Source organism: Phaethon aethereus (genome assembly GCF_964289735.1).
Source record: "Phaethon aethereus genome assembly, chromosome: 18".
Taxonomy (NCBI): Eukaryota; Metazoa; Chordata; class Aves; order Phaethontiformes; family Phaethontidae; genus Phaethon; species Phaethon aethereus.
This window is the reverse complement of record NC_138594.1, coordinates 1,422,715-1,440,958: the sequence shown is the minus strand read 5'-3', so window position 1 is coordinate 1,440,958 and position 18,244 is coordinate 1,422,715. Positions and strand designations below refer to the sequence as shown.

General features: G+C 50.1%; 1 protein-coding gene across 1 annotated transcript in view; it reads right to left on the bottom strand.

Annotated features, from left to right (window-relative positions):
* Positions 1–6,022: 6,022 nt before the first annotated feature.
* The window catches only part of MAP2K4 (mitogen-activated protein kinase kinase 4), a gene marked incomplete at both ends in the record, with an annotated part of 102,417 nt that continues 90,195 nt past the window's right edge, over positions 6,023–18,244 (bottom strand). Inside the window, 4 exons of the mRNA XM_082008029.1 lie at positions 6,023–6,136; positions 7,303–7,348; positions 12,029–12,177; positions 13,195–13,272. Of these exons, the coding sequence (XP_081864155.1) occupies positions 6,023–6,136; positions 7,303–7,348; positions 12,029–12,177; positions 13,195–13,272 (387 nt within the window). The remainder of the gene's footprint in view (positions 6,137–7,302; positions 7,349–12,028; positions 12,178–13,194; positions 13,273–18,244) is intronic.

Below are 18,244 nucleotides of genomic sequence, written 5' to 3'. Positions count from 1 at the left end.
ACTGCCTCCATGATCGGCCACTAAAGTAAACTTTCTTGCCAGAGGCATAGAAAGAATTCAGGCATCCAAATTTTGCTTCTTGTGTTTCTATCTGACAAGAAGGTGGCTGACTTATGTCGGGCATGGACCAAATTTGGGAAAACAAGGGACAGAGCAGAAGTATTCTGGGCAGGACAATGGGGCATGGTTGCCAGTAAGCAGGTGTCTGGTGTCTAATGAGCTGCTAGGCTCACACAAAGCACCTTCTCCAATGGTTTTCAGCATAGCTGTGATGTTTGCGCTCACACAAGCACAAGTATGGACATGCACACAGATATCGCACGCTTAATACATACAACCCTGCAAGCAAGCACACCTTCTCCAGTGAGAGTAGGTGGCCTTTCTATACACACCAAACCCTCTCACCATTCCCACCTTCTGAGCTGGAGTGCTAGCACAGCTGGACCCGCAGAGTGACATCCCTGCACCCAGCCCCTCTGGTGCAGCTGAGCAGAGATTCGCCGTTTGAAGTAGCCGGTGCTTGGCGATGCACGCCTTCTTCTGGCAGTGTGGCCTGCCCAGCCCTTCCACCTGGGATTTATGCAAATATAATGGCTTTAGTCACACACTGTCTGGCAGATACCCCACAGTCCAGCCAGCCAGCCTGCTCTGCTATTTTATTCCCAACACAATGGTGGGAATACACAACACTTTATATCTCCAGAAGAGGGAGTTTGCGCTTCATCCTTTTCTCCATCTGCACAGCTTTAAACATAATCGAAAAATTCAAGAGCTGCTTTCTTTTCTTATTCATCAGAGCAGCCACTCCTCCTTTCCCTGGACACGTTCAAAGCAATGACCGCGCTTGTGATTTGTATCAGGAGACAAAGTGAAAATGGAGCTTTTTTTTTCTAAGCAGCACCTATGGTATTAACCCAGGCCTGACCACTTCATGTATACTCAGCTGGTCACCAAAGGAGACAAGAGGCTGGGATGAAGGCTAGGGGAAGCCAAGCAGAAGATCAGTGGAAATACAGATGACACGATTTGAAGTGCTCCTGACAGGAATAAGTGGTGCACATCTGCATTCATACTGCTTGGGTCCAGGCAGGGATGTATTTGAACTCATCCAAACCTCAAAGCTGATCTTGGAGTTCCAGACACATAATAACCATAACAGAGCGCAGTATGATTTTTTGGATGCTATATAATGCTTGGTGAAGATCTGAGAAGCACCTCAGATGTGCAGGTGGGCATAAAGATGTGAGGAATTGGTATAGGGTGCCAGCCTGGACCACTGTCACAGGGTGAGTGCTCAATGGCTCAAAGTCTACCTGGAGGCCGGCTCAAACATCTGCTCCTCAGTCTTGGCAGTAAGTACCGAAACGAGGGCAGTCTCAGAGCTCATGTGGTGGCACAGAGGCAGAAGCCAGAGTTGAGCCATATGGACCTGGTCATGATGCCCATGGGAGGACTCCCATCCCCAGAGCTGGAGAAAGTCATCATATGTCACTCAAGCAAGGATTGTTGGAATTACCCAAGGGCTCAAAGAAGCAGCAACAGTGGCACTGCGCAGGCATGGGTCCTGTCTGCGACACTAGCGGCATCAGGGATGTCGGTTGGACCTTTTCTGTACCACCCTCAGCAGTGATACAATGGCAATGGAGGTCCTCGGTGAAGGCAGTGAAGTCCAAATGGGCAAGGAAAAGAGTCTACAGGAGGAAGAACGGAGCATGAGTTCAACAAGGGGCAACTGAGAGGAACTGAAATGGCCACAAATACAGTCCCTCCTGCATGCCACACAGTCATGGGGGAAAAAGAGACGAGAGGGATCCTCTCCCTCCTGCAGAACATGGGAATACCCAGTGCAGGGATGGGCAGGTGGACCCACATCCAGCTACCAGCATCTTCCAGCTCCTTCAGCTGCAACATCTTCCTCGAGAACAAATCTCAGGACGCAAAGGCAGGTTGCAGTGCAAAAGGAACAGAATCCTAGAGCAGCTCCAATTCATGGCAAATGGAGCCGTAAGGTGAGGAGCTGGGTCCTCCAGCGTCTGCCCTGACGTGTGGTCAGATTTTGTCTTCTAGCTGGAGATCACCACATCAGGGATCTTGGATTCTGGCTGAACAGTGGGGACAGCAGGTGGTCCAAAGTAACTCAAGTATTGTGCTGGCAACAGGAACCTTCTAGAAGAAGCTTCCTGTGGTGGAAACACTGAATTTGTCAGACTTAACCACTGCTAAGATTTCACACTGTGTAACTCGATGCAGCAAGACTTTCTTCAGCTCCATTACCCGCCTTCCCTTCTCTTGATAAAATCCTCACCTTCCATGTGAAGAGCCAATGTGAGAGCCAAGGCCAGTATGCTCTGGCTCTCCCCGACTGAACTAGGCGCTCCTGGGATGGTCCCATTCAAGCCAGTTTGAGCCCTACAGGCACTCATGGCTGGCCCCTCTCGCCCGACACCGTCTCCTTTCCCAGTGAGGCTGCTGGGGTCCAGTTCCGCACACCTGCCTGGACAGTCTCCAAGCCCTCCATGGCTTCCCAGCACCAAAAGGCTTGGCAGTAGGAGTTACCCAGGACTTGGTGCTCTCAGATCATCTGGCCTTTGCAGACATTGACTGCTCTTGCAAAAACAAAGAAGCCCGCAAGGCTGTGAGCATCAGCTGCCCCTTCCCCAGACGGGGCATGGCCACCTGCCCTCCGTGCAGGGACGAGGTGTCCTGAGCCACCAGAATCTCCCTGTGCAGCAAACAGAGCTCACCTGAGAGGCACCCATCAGCACAGAGGGCTCAGCGGTCTTCCAGGGAAAGAAAATATATCTAGGTCTCCCTACACTTTTTTTTTTAAATTTAGTAGAAGCAGTTTCAAAGGCTGCTTTTCTACTGCACAGCTGCCTCCACCTGGAAGCCAGGTATTTCAACAGCTTTTAATGCATCTTCCCATTCATGTCTGGCCTTACAAAATGAAAATACCAAGGTCACAGTCGCATCCTAGTTTTATTACAACTGACCTGCAGGCAAAAGGAGCAAAAGGATAGAACTATTACATAAACACTCTGATCCAAGTATAGTATCTTAAATAGAGGAGGAAGTCAAACCAGGATACCGGATAAAGTATTCTGAAGCTCTGTGAAGCAGTTACGTTCCTGAGCTCCATTTTACAGACAATAAGGCAACATCCCTGCACATCAGCTTTTTGATAATTTTTATACATTTTTCTATGGTACAAGAGAAAAAAAATAACCGGAGTTCACAATGTACAGTTCTTACACTATTTTCACAGCTTCTGAACGCTATATACCTTTTTCTTTCTTTTTTAATAAAGATACATTGCAATAAATGGTTCACCCTTAATAGTTTATAATGATCTATGTTTAATACACTAAACCTGTCCTTCTGTACAGACGCCCATACCACAGCACCTCAACCCTGACCTTGTCACTGGCAGCTCAAAGCTTCACGTTTCCATTTCCCATCCATCGAAAAAAAACCGGTTGCGCTGCTAAAGACAAGCTCCGGACGGCGTCGGCAGCAGAGGATGAACCCCAGCCGTGCCCAAAGTGCAGTCGCTTACATTGGAGGGAAACAGATTTTTGGGAGGATCCATCTCAGTGTCAGCCCCTTGAAAGGTTTGTGGGCTCCCTGTCACGGGGAGCTGTGACCCAGACTTTAACGTCCGAAATGGGGGCAGAGGCAGAGCATCCCTGCACGCGTCCGTCTTTACTGGCTCTGTGTCTGGCCGGTCCCTCAGCCAGCACCCCACCGGACGCAGCGCGCCCGCCGTCCCGTCACGGGCGACTGAAGGCCGGTGAGATGAATCACAGCTGCGGGGATTTGCCAAGCCTGAGAAAAGCGGAGTTTTCTGAGGCTACAGGGCTGGGGGGAGAATTACCGCTTTAGATACGCTATGCGTCTTGTTCAACTGATCCTTCCACGTGACTGAACTGCTGGGAATGACTAGTTAGTTCAGAACGCTCTGCCTGGTCCGTTTGGGGAAGACTTCAGTGACTTCCTCGCCTGAGGAGCAGCCCCGGAGGAAGACAATCCAGGAAAGGCAGGAGGACTGCACCTCCCTGCCCGGCCGTGCCCGGGGGGTCACATCGGCACCAGCCTCGGTACCAGCTCCGACAGCAGAGCCGGCGACACGCAGCGCTGCAAGCCTTGTGCAAGGGTGTCACCTCAGCGGCTGGAGAAACACCGGGCATCCACACGAGCACAGCCTTGGCTCTCCTTTCCCAGCCGAGCAGCTGGGGCAGGGATGGGCTGGTCTCCAGTGCTCCTGCATCAGCCCAGTTTGCGCTTGGTAGCATTGGTTTGACGTGGGAAGCCCCTTCCTTGGGAATCCTGCCAGTACCGCTGCGTTTTCACTCCCATTGTGTCTCTAGGCCTCTGCCTCCTGGGTCCAGTTTTGCCGCAGAGCTTTGACAGTAGGTTGCTCTAACAGTGATGAAGTCCTACCAAGTGCCTAAACTAGACAATTCAAAATGGAAATCAGAGACCCTGCAGCCTCCATTGTATCCCTGATGTGCTTCTAAATGCCTGAGTTCTGTAATGTTTGGGGAAAAAAAGTTTTTTCAGGAACAATGAATCTTTGAGAAATGTGCCAATTTAAAAAAAAAAACCAGACTGATTCACTTCTTTGCTCAGCAGAGGGCCAGAAGATGACAGCTTGCCTGCCCTTGCTGGGTCAGCTAAAAGCCCACGAGGTGTTAAGATGCTCCCTCATCTCTATCTGCACCAAACAATCTCGGTGAGGTTCGCTCGAGGGTGCAGTAACAAGAGCTACAGAGGGTCACAGAAGAGGTTAAATACGCCCGGAAGGTGGTGAAGAAGGTCTCCAGCAAGCTAAGCAGAGTGTGCCATTTGCAGCAGCAGGGCGGGCACGGAGCCCCAGTGCGGCGGGTGGCCATCCCCACCATCCCGCTTGCAGTGGCAAGAAGGAAGCGCTGAGATTTGGTCTTGTCAGGGGCAGTGGGCTGCGTGGTGGCAGCACTGCTGGGCTGGTCCTGGGGTCAGTGAAAAGGCGCTAGCATCAGGCTGGGGCCAGTTCCCAGGGCTGGGAACACGAGAAACACTGGCTAGAAATCACAGGCATTCGTTTGTGGATCATTAAAACAGCTGCAGGCTTTATGAACGGCACTGTTGAAGTCAAAGCAAAGCCAGCTGGTGGTGAGCGCTGGGCAGCTATAAATCAGGTCACAAGCAGGTTAAATTCAATTGAGTAGTTTAATAAATCTTCAGGTCAAAGGCCTTATCTTACCAGGTAACAATTTACAGGACACCTAGTTAAGAGTGGCTGGCTTGGTAAAAGGAGAAAGAATACATTATGTCCCATCTCTGAATAGTTTAATGTTAGCCTCTTTCAACGCAACATATTTTTGGTAAAGACATATTCACTATATTTAACATGATCTCTCTTTAACAGGAAGTTCAGCTGAGCACACTGTCCCCAGAAAAGTACACTGCGACTGTAAAGCAACAGAATTTCATAGCAGTAAATCTATTGCACTTTGTGAAGAATAAAATTCTCCTTTGCCTTTCTAGCTCCAGAAGGCAAAGCATCTCGTTGGTTAAGCAAGTTCTTCTCCCTCCAGGCAAAGTCTCTTAATGTTCAGACAGACAACGCCTAACTTTTGTTTGTTTGCTTTTTATTATTACTTGAAACAACAATTGGAAGAGTTTGAGAGAAAAATCTTTCCAGTAGCTGCTGAGAAGTCTCCAAGTTTTGAGTCTAGAAATGAATTTTTAGGTGCTATCCAATCACGGTCAACAAATAAATGTACTTATTCCCACATTTCATGAATATGTCCACAAAAGAGCAAGATGAGGTCTCTCTTTGACCAACACTAACACTGTGTGATCAGGTTTTACAGGGATGCACTTTATATGTGACAACAGTATACAGACAGGATGGAAATAACACCAATATTATTGCACATGGTGTCTGGGCGAGCATTAAAAACACTGCAATATGTGATGAAAATTCTTTACAGCTTGTTTTCTCTCAGCCCTTTTTCTAGAGTTTGATGTAGCAGCAATATCAATCGACGTACATTGGAGAGCTGGGAGTTGCTGGCATTTGATCCAGGATTTTACAAACATAGCATGCAACATCCACTGTGCGTTCCTCGTACATCAGGATGAAAGGATGTTTCTGGAATCAGATAAAAAAACAACAAGGTTAGGTTCTCGCTTCTGGCACATGCTGGCTACCCCAGATAAAAGCTTAGCGTATGGATTTGCCTGATGCAAGAACACAGGGCTGGGTGGTGGCTGTAGGACAACAGGACATGGCTTTTACATACAGAGGATGCATATCTTAAATGTGCAGTATGGAGGTGGGACAGGACTCCGGGAGTGTCAGGAACTGCTGGACAGGAGGCAGTGAGGGTAGAGCATTAGCAGCACCTGGCTCCTTTGTGGCATGGACACGTCCTGAAACACTTTCAAGAGAGGCTTCATCATGAGCCTTGTCAGCAGTGAGGAGACAGGAATGACAGGGAGACATGGCTTGCAGGGGTCAAACAGGAGATCAGGACCCAAACCCAGTTCTCCTGAACTCCGACTCTCTGCTCTGCCCAGGAGGCCATACTGGCCGGACCCAACTTGGAGCAGCTGGAAAGTTACACCACGGTGACTCTCTGGGCCAGAATACCAGGCAAACTCCTTTCATATCACACCACCACCTTCAGGGGCCCAGGGCATGGTTTCACACATCCCCTGAAGAGGTGGCTTCCAGATGCCCAGAGCTCCTTGAAGGTGCATGGTTGCCAGGTGTGATTTACCCAACCCAAAAGCATTGCTGCATTCCCTCCTTTAGGAACCCCCACCACAGACAGGCTCTGCTGGTGTCTTGCTCCAGAGCCGTGCTCTTCCCAGACCCGCTTTTGCCTGAGCACTCCCAACCTTGTCATGTGGCCCGTGTGTTGGAGGCATTTACATGTGACAACACTGGCCAGCAATTCGACAGGGCTCTGGCACGATACCAGGACCTCAAGCAAAGGCACCATTTACATGGCACACCCAGCGTGCTTCTGCCTGAGCCTGCCTGCTTCAGGGATCACCGACCCGCTGCAACGGGGCATTTCCCCCCACGCTGATCTCCTGTGTCTACTTAGACACTGATGATCTTGGCCATTGCCATGACTGCAGGCCAGAGTTGGGGGCATGGAGGTGGTGCCCCTCCTCAGGCTGTGGAGCTGAACACCTTGCCTTGATGGCCCAAGAAGACAAGAAGCAACCTTGGCCGTGTGGCCCAGCCCTGCTGTGTGACCGGCAGCGCCGTGACAGCGGGCGCAGGCAGCCACGCTTTGCACTCACCAGAAGCTCTTTATACTTTGGCCTTTTGGACTCGTCCTTTGTAAGGCTAAAGAAAGCAGAAAGAGAATTAGAAGGTGGAATTCAGGAAATTGTTACAGACATCAAATGCAAATTTTTAAAGGACACGATGTTCAATCCATTGCTGTCAGAGTGAGACTTACTGCCTTTTGCTTTCTGGAAGAACCATCTTTGTGCTGTGTGTGACCACAGGGACTCCTGCCCTCCCCACCTGAGTGGCCACCAAAAAATGCTGCTGGGGACGGAGCCCAAGGGTGCTGCAAGTGGAATGCCATCCTGACTGCTGCTGCCTCCGCATGGAAACGGGTTTGACTGCAGCATAACCACAAGTTTTGGGCAGCAGCAACCGGCCTGTCCTCCACCCATCAGACAGTGGGGCTGAGAGGCACAGGAGAGCCAGCGCTGCCTGCCAGGGCACAGACAGGGGACACAGGCAACACACCCTCGTCTTGGCACGCGTGGGCAGGGGCCGGGGCTGTAGCAGACAGCTGAACCGCCCTGCAGAGCCAAGTCCAGGGTCCCGGGCCCTCACGGCTCATAGAATCATAGTTTCTTTGTGTTGGAAAGGACCTTTCAATGCCATCTAGCCCAACCCCCTGCAGTGAGCAGGGACATCTTCAACTAGAGCAAGTTGCTCAAAGCCCCGTCCAACCTGACCTGGAATGTTCCCAGGGATGGGGCATCTACCACCTCTCTGGGCAACCTGGGTCAGAGTTTCACCACCCTCATGGTCAAAAATTTCTTCCTTAGATCTAGTCTAAATCTGCCCTCTTTCAGTTTAAAACCATCACCCCTTGTCCTAGCACTACAGGCCCTGCTAAAAAGTCTGTCCCCATCTTTCTCCTCAGCCCCGCTCAGCCCTGGCAGCTGCAGTAAGGTCTCCCCGGAGCTTCTCTGCTCCAGGCTGAGCCCCCCCAGCTCTCCCAGCCTGTCCTCCCAGCAGAGCTGTTCCAGCCCTCGGAGCATTGCTGGGCCCTCCTCTGGCCCCACTCCAGCAGGTCCATGTCTGTCCTGTGCCGAGGGCTCCAGAGCTGGACGCAGCACTGCAGGGGGGTCTCCCCAGAGCGGGGCAGAGGGGCAGAATCCGCTCCCTCGCCCTGCTGGCCCCGCGGCTTTGGGGGCAGCACAGGACATGGTTGGCTTCTGGGCTGTGAGTGCACACTGCCAGCTCCTGTCCAGCTTTTCATCCACCAGTACCCCCAAGTCTTTCTCCATGGGGCTGCTCTCCATCCCTTCATCCCCAGCCTGTACTGATACCAGGGTTTGCCCCAACCCAGGGGCAGGACCCTGCACTTGGCCTTGTTGAACTTCATGAGGTTCACATGGGCCCATTCCTTGAGCTTGTCCAGGTCCCTCTGGATGGCATCCCATCCCTCAGGTGTGTCAACTGCACCACTCAGCTTGGTGTCATCTGCAAACTTGCTGAGAGTGCACTCGATCCCACTGTCTATGTCACTGATGAAGATATTAAAGAGTTCTGGTCCCAACACAGACCCCCGAGGGACACCACTTGTCACCAGTCTCCATCTGGACATTGAGCCATTGACCACTACCCTCTGGATGTGACCATCCAACCAATTCCTCATCCACCCAACAGTCCACCCATCACATCCCTGTCTCTCCAATTTAGAGAGAAGGACGTTGTGGGGGATTGTGTCAAAGGCCTTAGAGAATTCCAGATAGACCACATCAGTAGCTCTTCCCTTGTCCACTGATATGGTCACTCCATCACAGAAGGCCACTCGGTTGGTCAGGCAGGACTTGCCCTTGGTGAAGCCATGCTGGCTGTCTCGAATCATCCCTGGCACTAGTGGCACATCCAGCGCTGAGCTGGTCACAGCCGCTGGGCAGAGACAGGAGAGGTGAAATGGCTGCCCATCGACGGCTGTGGGGCAAGGGGGGCTGGCTGGAATGCGTTCCCTCCCGCAGGGCTCCTCTGGCACATCGACCGGCTGCCAAGCCGCAGCGCAGCGGGATGGCAGGCCGCAGCAAAGGCCACCAAAGCCCCACAGCTGGGGGACATGGTGGGGCACAGGAGAGATGATGGGGACCAGAGCCAGCAGGGCTGTGCGACAGGGCTCAGTGATGGGCGGCACTGGCAGCCCCTGCCCTGGCAGCCAGGACCGCCCCACTGGGATGTAGCATCTTTCCCAAACGAGGGGAGTAGAGTCTAATTCCCTGCTGCTGCATTTCCATCCCCACAGGCTCTGTCTGGACTTCCTCAAGCTCCAGCACTCCTCAGCATGGCCTCGAATTATTTGGAGCAGCAGAGGGTAATTAACGCTGCCTGCCCGGCGCTGCTCTGTCCTGCGACCTGCCGCAGAGCTGTGCAGCGGCAGAGAGGGCAGGAAACCCCGCGGCTGCTGCACAAACATCCTCGCTTCGGGCTTTTGCTACCCAGCTGCAATTCCTTTTCTGACCTCAGCAAGTCTGGAGGTTCGAATATACTCCTCACAACACCTGTAAGGCAACTACTCAGAACTTCAAGCTCACAGACCAAGTTTTGCTATGAAATTTCCATGCACGCTTTCATAAAGCAGCCCTAGAAATCTTCCATTTCTTTTCCAACTCGCCATGAAGCTGAGTGTCTGTAGTGGCCATGTGCAGCACCAGGTGCCGTACAGCTCCTTCACAGGAACATCTGATCTCCTGCCCAGGCACACCGGACCTCAGGAGTTTGCGGCTCTGCCCGCGAGCAGCAGCTCTGCAGCTGCCAGCATGAGGCTCCCAAAAGCCAGACACAGAGCTTGGATACTTTGCAAACTCTGGAGCAGAAAGCTGAACCGCTGTAATCCGTTCCAGGAGGAGTGTGACTTCAGACAAGCATCTAACACGGGGAGGTGGGCTGAAGGCATTCAAGGCATTCACAGCACCGCTGGGATCCCAGGCAAATTGGGGAAAAAAGAAAAAAAAATTCCCAGAAACTACTTAATATTATCTAAAATATCCTTTCCTCAATTGATCTATCACGGTGAGCAGGCAGCAACACTGCAGGACTCTCTTTCAACGTTTTTCCTGACTCTTGAGTGCATAAAAATAGAAGATTATTAGATTCCCATTTGTAGGGTAATGTCCAGGAGATTTATGCCATCACCTAAAAGCACAGCCTTTTGGAGACTCACCTGCTTGCTTAGTAACACCAAAGATTACTGTTTGCACGTAACTAAAGGTTATTAAGATAAATATTTATTACAGTGTTGCTATGAAGACATCATAAATATTCCATCAGAAGTCAGATTATTTACAAAACCAGATTAAACAAAACCCAGAATTAGACTGAAAACTGCCCCGTGCTCTATGCATTGTGGCTGCTCTAGAGCAGCAGGGCCTGGGAGGGGTAAATGGGCTGGAAATACAAATTGATCCAACCAGACCCACAGGCCAAAGATGCTGCCATTTAGCAGAGATGCCATGCAGGCTCCTCTGTGGGGTGATCTGGAGCCAAGCTCACCAGCGCATACAGGGCAGGAGAGCAAGCTCCTGGCTTTGCAAGCTCTGTAATGATACGACACCTCTACAAAGAACTATGTGGGAAACAAACTATTGCTTGTACACATGGGGAAAGCAACTGTGACTTTCTAACCAAATACTACACGTTGTTTAGGACTGAAAAATTGAAACTTTTTTTGAACAGCAGACGGTTTTGATGCTCTGTTTTCTGCAGCCCAAAGACAATAACCTGGTCTCCATAAAAACTCGTAATTCTGAGAGTAAAATCCAAACCCCAAAACTATCTCCATGGATGGAAAATCCTAAAACAAAACCCCCTGAAAGTTAAAATTGTCTAAAGCTGAGTCTCTCTGTCTCACAGAGCTCTGAGATGGACACCCCAGTGCTGGGGATGTCCATCACCTGGGTCTGCCCAGGGCAGAAGGTCCCAGAAGACAAACACAGGTCATACTGATGCGTCTTCATGCTGTGTGCTTTGGTATTAGGTTAACAAAATTATGTTGACCATCTTTCATATTTTGATAGAAAAATACTTCATCAGAAAATTCACAGTCAGCCCTTAACCTACAGGACCGCAGACACGTGGCAGGTAGATGGACTGCCTCAAGCCTGTCCTGTGCAAACACTGCGCACTCTCCATCCAAGGCTGACCATGCTGCAGAGGCCCTGCCCTACAGAAAACCAACATTAGTCTTGATCTTGACATATGATTGACGCAAGACATGAAGCCAACAACTAAGAAGCCACCCGCTACAGGTCCTGGCAGTCACTGTGCTGAGCAGCACTGGGCGGGAAGGCTCCTCGCCTTGCCAAGCAAAAGGCAGGACCAGTACAGATCCTCTGCCCCACAATGAGACAATACTGCCAGGTGTCTCACGCTTCTGCCTGCAGAGGAAAGGGCAAACTGCAGGTCTGTCCCAAGGCTGTGTCACACCAGGGAGCAGGATGCACACACCAGGCCCCTACCTGGTCACACCGACCTCCTGCCACGGGTCTTATGACTTTCCTGAGCACAGACCCTCAGAGGTTTTCTCCTCATCCCTTCCCTGACGAGCAGTGTCGAAAGGTCTGCCCTTCAGCCCCCACCCAGACAAGTCTCCCATCACCTCCAAACAAGTGAAATGTGAAAAGTCCTCACCCTCACATTGGCGCAAGAATGTGAAACTAAGCTACGAAGTGCCTGGCATGCAACCTTTCCCAAATACCTAGCAATGACAAAACAAGCCAACTCCAAGTGCTTTCAGTAAGAAACACTTACCACAAGTTGACAAAGTTGATGAAACTTGGGGAGAACTCCCTTTCCTCTGAGTTACTCAGCTGTGGTGGGTCTCCTTTCACTACTTGTGTCAACTGGTCAAACACACTGTTCCACTTGGGGTAGGGGAATCGCCCTGTGGCCAGCTCATACTGCAGAGAAGACAGCAACAGCACCAGACAGGTTACACAAGGTAAGTTCAATCAGGGTAAGAAAATGTCTGCAAAGACCCTAAATGCCCCAAAAGGAAGACTAAAATGAGATTATTCTTCCCGTTCCCTATACGAAGCTCAGCTGAGAGAAGAGCACATCCAGATTTCACCTGGCTATGACATGCTTTCATGTTGACAATGTTTTCTCCTCCACTGATTATAAAATCAACCAATGGTCTTACTAAGGTATTCAAACATAGGAGAGTAAAATCCTCCAGTCCCTTCCCAAGCATCCTAACAACCACTAGAGAAAATGGATAATGAGAATCACACAATCATAGAATATCTCAAGTTGGAAGGGACCCACAAAGATCATCAAGTCCAACACCCTGCTCCTCACAGGACAATGAAAATGAGCATTTTAAAACACCAGTGGGGAAGACAAAAGCTACTGGTTCATACTTATTGCTTCTGCTTTCTCTTCTACTTCACTACCTCAAGAAGAGATCTTTTCAATCCATCAATGTGTGCACCCAGTAGTGCTGTGGTTAAGCCAGAGAGGAATAAGCAACCGGGATCCAGAATTAACTGAAGTCTTCTGCACAGCGAAAGTACACCAGATGCCAGGGCTGTGAGAGGCTTATTTACACAGGCTGGATGCTCTTGTTCTGCACCACCACACTCACCATCCCTCCTCATCTGAGATTTTGAAAACAAAATTCATTTATGATCCAACACTTCTTCCCTGCTCACAACTCTTCCTCTGCAAATCAGAGCTGCAGCTAAATGTATCCTCAGGGGTTCAGGAGAGCCATCTGCCTTGAAGGGATTTCTGTTGTTTCTGGACCAGGAGGTGCCCACTTCAATCACAACACGCAAATGCTTCACAGCAGTGGAGCTGGGCTTTGCTTCAAGCACATGTTTGACACCAACAAACTCCATCATACTGCAAAGCGCATCAAGGCTACCCGCCAGGGAAGTACCGCGCAGCAGAGGGTTTAAACCCCACTCACTTACCAATGTAATTCCCAAGCTCCAGACATCTGAGCGGACATCATAGCCTTGCCTGGATGCGCTGGGATCTATCCTTTCAGGCTGAAACAGGAAGAAGGACCAGTCAAACACTGTGCCATGCAGGAAGGAATGAGAAGCATCTGAAAATTCAGAAAAAACTCGAAGTTCATCCTGCCAGGCAGAGCCTGGCACAGCTCTAGAGGCAAACTTATTGCTAAGGCAGATGTCCAACCCCAGCAGAGAAAAATCTTAAGGAATCAAACACTGATTTTATGGATGTATAGAGTAAAAGATGATCTGTAATGGCAATTCATTAGAGTCCAATCCTCTTTTTTTTCCTTTTGTACAACCAGCTTCAATAATTATTACTGTCTATTTATTTAACTTCGGGCTCTCTTTAACACAAAGTCTTGCTTTCTCTGTTTTCATAGTGTACAGTTGTCCCTAGGGACTCATAACTTCCCTATTTAACTTCCTAAGTCAGGTAACAGACAGCCCTACTAAAGCAGATGCCATACTGGACCAGTTGGTCACCAGTGCAAGGGACCTAATATTGGTGAGATCAAGACTGGAGGCAGCCTGGGCTGCAGTGATCTGGTGGAGTTTGCAGTCCTGAGGGATATGGGGCAGGCAAAGAGTGAAGTCAGGAACCTGAAGTTTAGAAAAGCAAAATTCCAGCTCTTCAAGGAGTTAGTCAATAGGACTCCCTGGGAAGCTGCCCTCAGGGAGAAGGGAGCAGAACACAGCTGGCAGAAGATTAAGGACACTTTCCATAGACCACAAGAGCTCTCGATCCCCAAGTATAAGAAATCAGGAAAGGAAGTAAGAGACCAGCATGGCTGAGTGGAGACCTGCTGGGCAAACTAAAGGGCAAGAAGGAAACGCACAGGCAGGGGAAGCAGGGACAGGGATCCTGGGATGAGTACAAGGATGCTGCCCAGTTGTGGAGGGATGGGGTCAGGAAGGCCAAGGTGCGGCTGGAGGTGAACTTGGCAAGCGATGCAAAGAATAATCAGGCAGGCTTCTGACAGGTATGTCAGCCAGAAAAGGAAGGTCAGAGAAAGCGAACCCGCCTTGATGAGCAAGACTGTCAAACCGGTAATAACAGATGAGCAGAAGGCTGAGGTACCCAACGACTTGTTTGCCTCAGTCTTCACTGGCAGTATCTCTTCCCACACCTCTTGAGGGGATGGACTGCAAGATGGGGACTGAAGGAGCAAAGTCCCTCCCACTGTAAGAGAAGATCAGGTTTGTGACCACCTGAGGAACCTGAGCATACACAAGTCTATGGGACCTGATGAGACACATCCCAGAGTCCGGAGAGAATCAGCTGCTGTAGTTGCCAAGCTACTCTCCATCATATCTGAAAAGTCCTGGCAGTCAGGTGAAGTCCCTGCAGACTGGAAAAAGGGAAACATCGCACCCACTTTTAAAAAAGGGAAGCAAGGAGGACCCTGGGAACTACCGACCCATCAGCCTCACCTCTGTGCCTGGGAAGATCATGGAACAGATCCTCCTAGGAGCTATGCTAAGGCATATGGAGGGCAGGGAGGTGATTGGAGACAGCCAGGATGGCTTCACCAAGGGCAAGTCCTGCCTGACCAACCAAGTGGCCTTCTGTGATGGAGTGACCACATCAGTGGACAAGGGAAGAGCTACCGATGTGGTCTATCCGGAATTCTCTAAGGCCTTTGACATGGTCCCCCCCCAACATCCTTCACACTAAATTGGAGAGATAGGGATGTGATAGGTGGACTGTTGGGTGGATGAGGAATTGGTTGGATGGTCGCATCCAGAGGGTAGTGGTCAATGGCTCAATGTCCAGATGGAGACTGGTGACAAGCGGTGTCCCTCGGGGGTCTGTGTTGGGACCAGAACCCTTTAATATCTTCATCAGTGACATAGACAGTGGGATCGAGTGCACTCTCAGCAAGTTTGCAGATGACACCAAGCTGAGTGGCCTGGTTGACATGCCTGAGGGTCGGGATGCCATCCAGAGGGACACGGACAAGCTTGAGGAATGGCCACATGTGAACCTCATGACGTTCAACAAGGCCAAATACAGGGTCCTGCCCCTGGGTTGGGGCAAACCCTGGTATCAGTACAGGCTGGGGATGAAGGGATGGAGAGCAGCCCCATGGAGAAAGACTTGGGGGTACTGGTGGATGAAAAGCTGGACAGGAGCTGGCAGTGTGCACTCACAGCCCAGAAGCCAACCATGTCCTGTGCTGCCCCCAAAGCCGCGGGGCCAGCAGGGCGAGGGAGCGGATTCTGCCCCTCTGCCCCGCTCTGGGGAGACCCCCCTGCAGTGCTGCGTCCAGCTCTGGAGCCCTCGGCACAGGACAGACATGGACCTCTTGGAGCGGGGCCAGAGGAGGGCCCAGCAATGCTCCGAGGGCTGGAACAGCTCTGCTGGGAGGACAGGCTGGGAGAGCTGGGGGGGCTCAGCCTGGAGCAGAGAAGCTCCGGGGAGACCTTACTGCAGCTGCCATTGCCGAGAGGGGCTTAGAAGAAAGATGGGGACAGACTTTTTAGCAGGGCCTGTAGTGCTAGGACAAGGGGTGATGGTTTTAAACTGAAAGAGGGCAGATTTAGACTAGATCTAAGGAAGACATTTTTGACCATGAGGGTGGTGAAACTCTGACCCAGGTTGCCCAGAGAGGTGGTAGATGCCCCATCCCTAGAAACATTCCAGGTCAGGTTGGACAGGGCTCTGAGCAACCTGCTCTGGTTGAAGTTGTCCCTGCTCACTGCAGGGGGGTTGGGCTAGATGGCATTTAAAGGTCCCTTCCAACCTGAAGACTGTATGATTTTATGATTCTTTAAGGACTGGAATTAACATCTTCTCATCTACCAGCCTGGGGAACTGAGGTTTAAGAGTGTCTATCAACTCTTCTTCCCAACTGTCTGCTGGTTGCTAAACCTCAGAAGGTATTTAAAACAACGCATTTTAAGAACAACTCTTCTTTACAAGGTTTTGGGCATCTCTTGAGGCGAACTAAGATGTTCAGACATGCAAAATTTTTCCATAGAAAGCAACATTGAGCTAGTCATGGGTCATTTTCACTTGACTTATCCAGAGAGGTGAACTAGCACAGAACATCTTCATGCTTTGCATGTCATCTTTATGAGAAACCTCAATTCTGCCTTCTTTTGTTAAAAGTATAATAATTAAAATCTCAAAAGAAACAGGGTCTCATTCAGTTTTGTCTACAACAGTAACAAAGAGACCTGAATTGCAATAAAATGCTAAATTATCAGGTACAGTAAATACTATGAAAGCCCTACTTGCTTTGTAAGCTACGTTTTAACACAATTTCATGGCAGATACTGGCTGAAGAGTGTCATGCAACGAACAGTCTCTTAGGGCCACCTCAACCCTCCAGTGCACCACCACATGAGAAGTCTACCATGTTCCCACAATACCTCCCAGACCCCAAACACTCAATGGTATTTCTGATTGCTCTGCCATGCTGACAGCTCTCCTCTTTGCAGCCCACCACCTACACGTGGCTGACCCAGCTGTGCTTCCAGACCTCTCCCATTTCTTCAGTCACCAGGATCTTCTCCAACAAGGAAACTTGCCCAGGCCACCACCCACATAGAGAAGGGAGAAGTTTCCACCAATCTTCAGTGGTTCTACATGTGGATCCTCTCACAGCCTTGTGTCCACTACTCCTCAGTACATTGTGTATTGCCTTCCCAGTGCCACTGATGTGTTTTATCATCCTTACTTCTAGTTACAGTATCTGCTTCGAAACAGGCTGGCTTCAAAGGCCGTACCCTGACCACGCTGCCTCTCCCATCCTCCTAGGTCTGCCCTTTGTTTTCCTTTCTTATCCTTTGGTTATGGTTTCCATTCATCTTAAGCTCATGGATTAGTCATTCCTCTCATTATTCAGATGGACTTTTCAGTAATTGTGGTGGGAGGGCATGCAAAATAATAAAATTCATAAAATTCAGCTCTCTCAAACCTACTATCAGTCCTTCACATGCCAATCTTGTAGCTCAGTCAAAACCAATCACATTTATACTGCAGGTAAACCCGTGCTTCTAACTGCTCACAATCCAGCATCCTGCCTTTGCCAGATGAGTTCAGCCTTTCAATATTTGGTAGACCATATCAACAGACTACCAAATCAGCTGATAAGGAATTAACAGCTAATATAAGCACCCATTTCTTTAAATATGGGGAACAGAAATGTAATGACAATTTCTCCACAATTTTGTAGTTGAGACAGTGGGAAAAGCATGTGAAACCAGCAAGAGGGGTGAGGATCCGAATGCAAAATACGTATTCCAAGTCCCTGCTACTTGCTTAGTGGAGGGGAGGATGGTTTGATAAGCAGCAAATATTCAGGATGTGGATGCTCTTGGATGTTTCAGGACGTTACTGGACATTTCAGTAAGAATCAAGATGTCTCAAGGAGGGAGCATTGGCTCACACTTAGGCTCAGGAAGAAGAAGAGGACCTCAGACTCCTAAATCAAAGTTGTCCTCTGCTTGGAAGTAATGCATGGAATATCATCACCTAATAGGTACAAAAAAAGTCAAAATGCTCTTAGTGATATCTTTCTGTGAATAGCCCAATACAGTCATGAGAAAGCAAATGGAAAATGCCAGCAGTAGGAAGGTGGATAAAAGAACATGGCATCAACAACAGATCGGCATTAGATGTGGTACAGCAGGCACCTCCTCTGTCCCCTCGTACAGAAGGTTACAAGCTGAAAATAAGTTTCCAGGGACTCTCATCAGCCACGCTTATGAGTGATGCTGTGTCTACCCTGCCCTGTCTCAATGCCCCGGGCAGCATGATGGACTTGCCTCTACCCAACAGCCCTGTTTGTCTACGGCCCCCACACAGCCCCTCCAGCATTCCCAGGTCTCAGGCCCCAGAACAGCTGGACCCCAGCAGCCCAGCAGCACACCCGGTACCATGCGGCTGTGGTTGCAGGCCTGCAACACCAGTCCTGCCTTCCCTCTGTGCAAAGCTCTCATTGCTTCTTCTTGCCTCCAACCCCTCCTGCCAGATGCTGGAGGCTCCTCCTGCCTT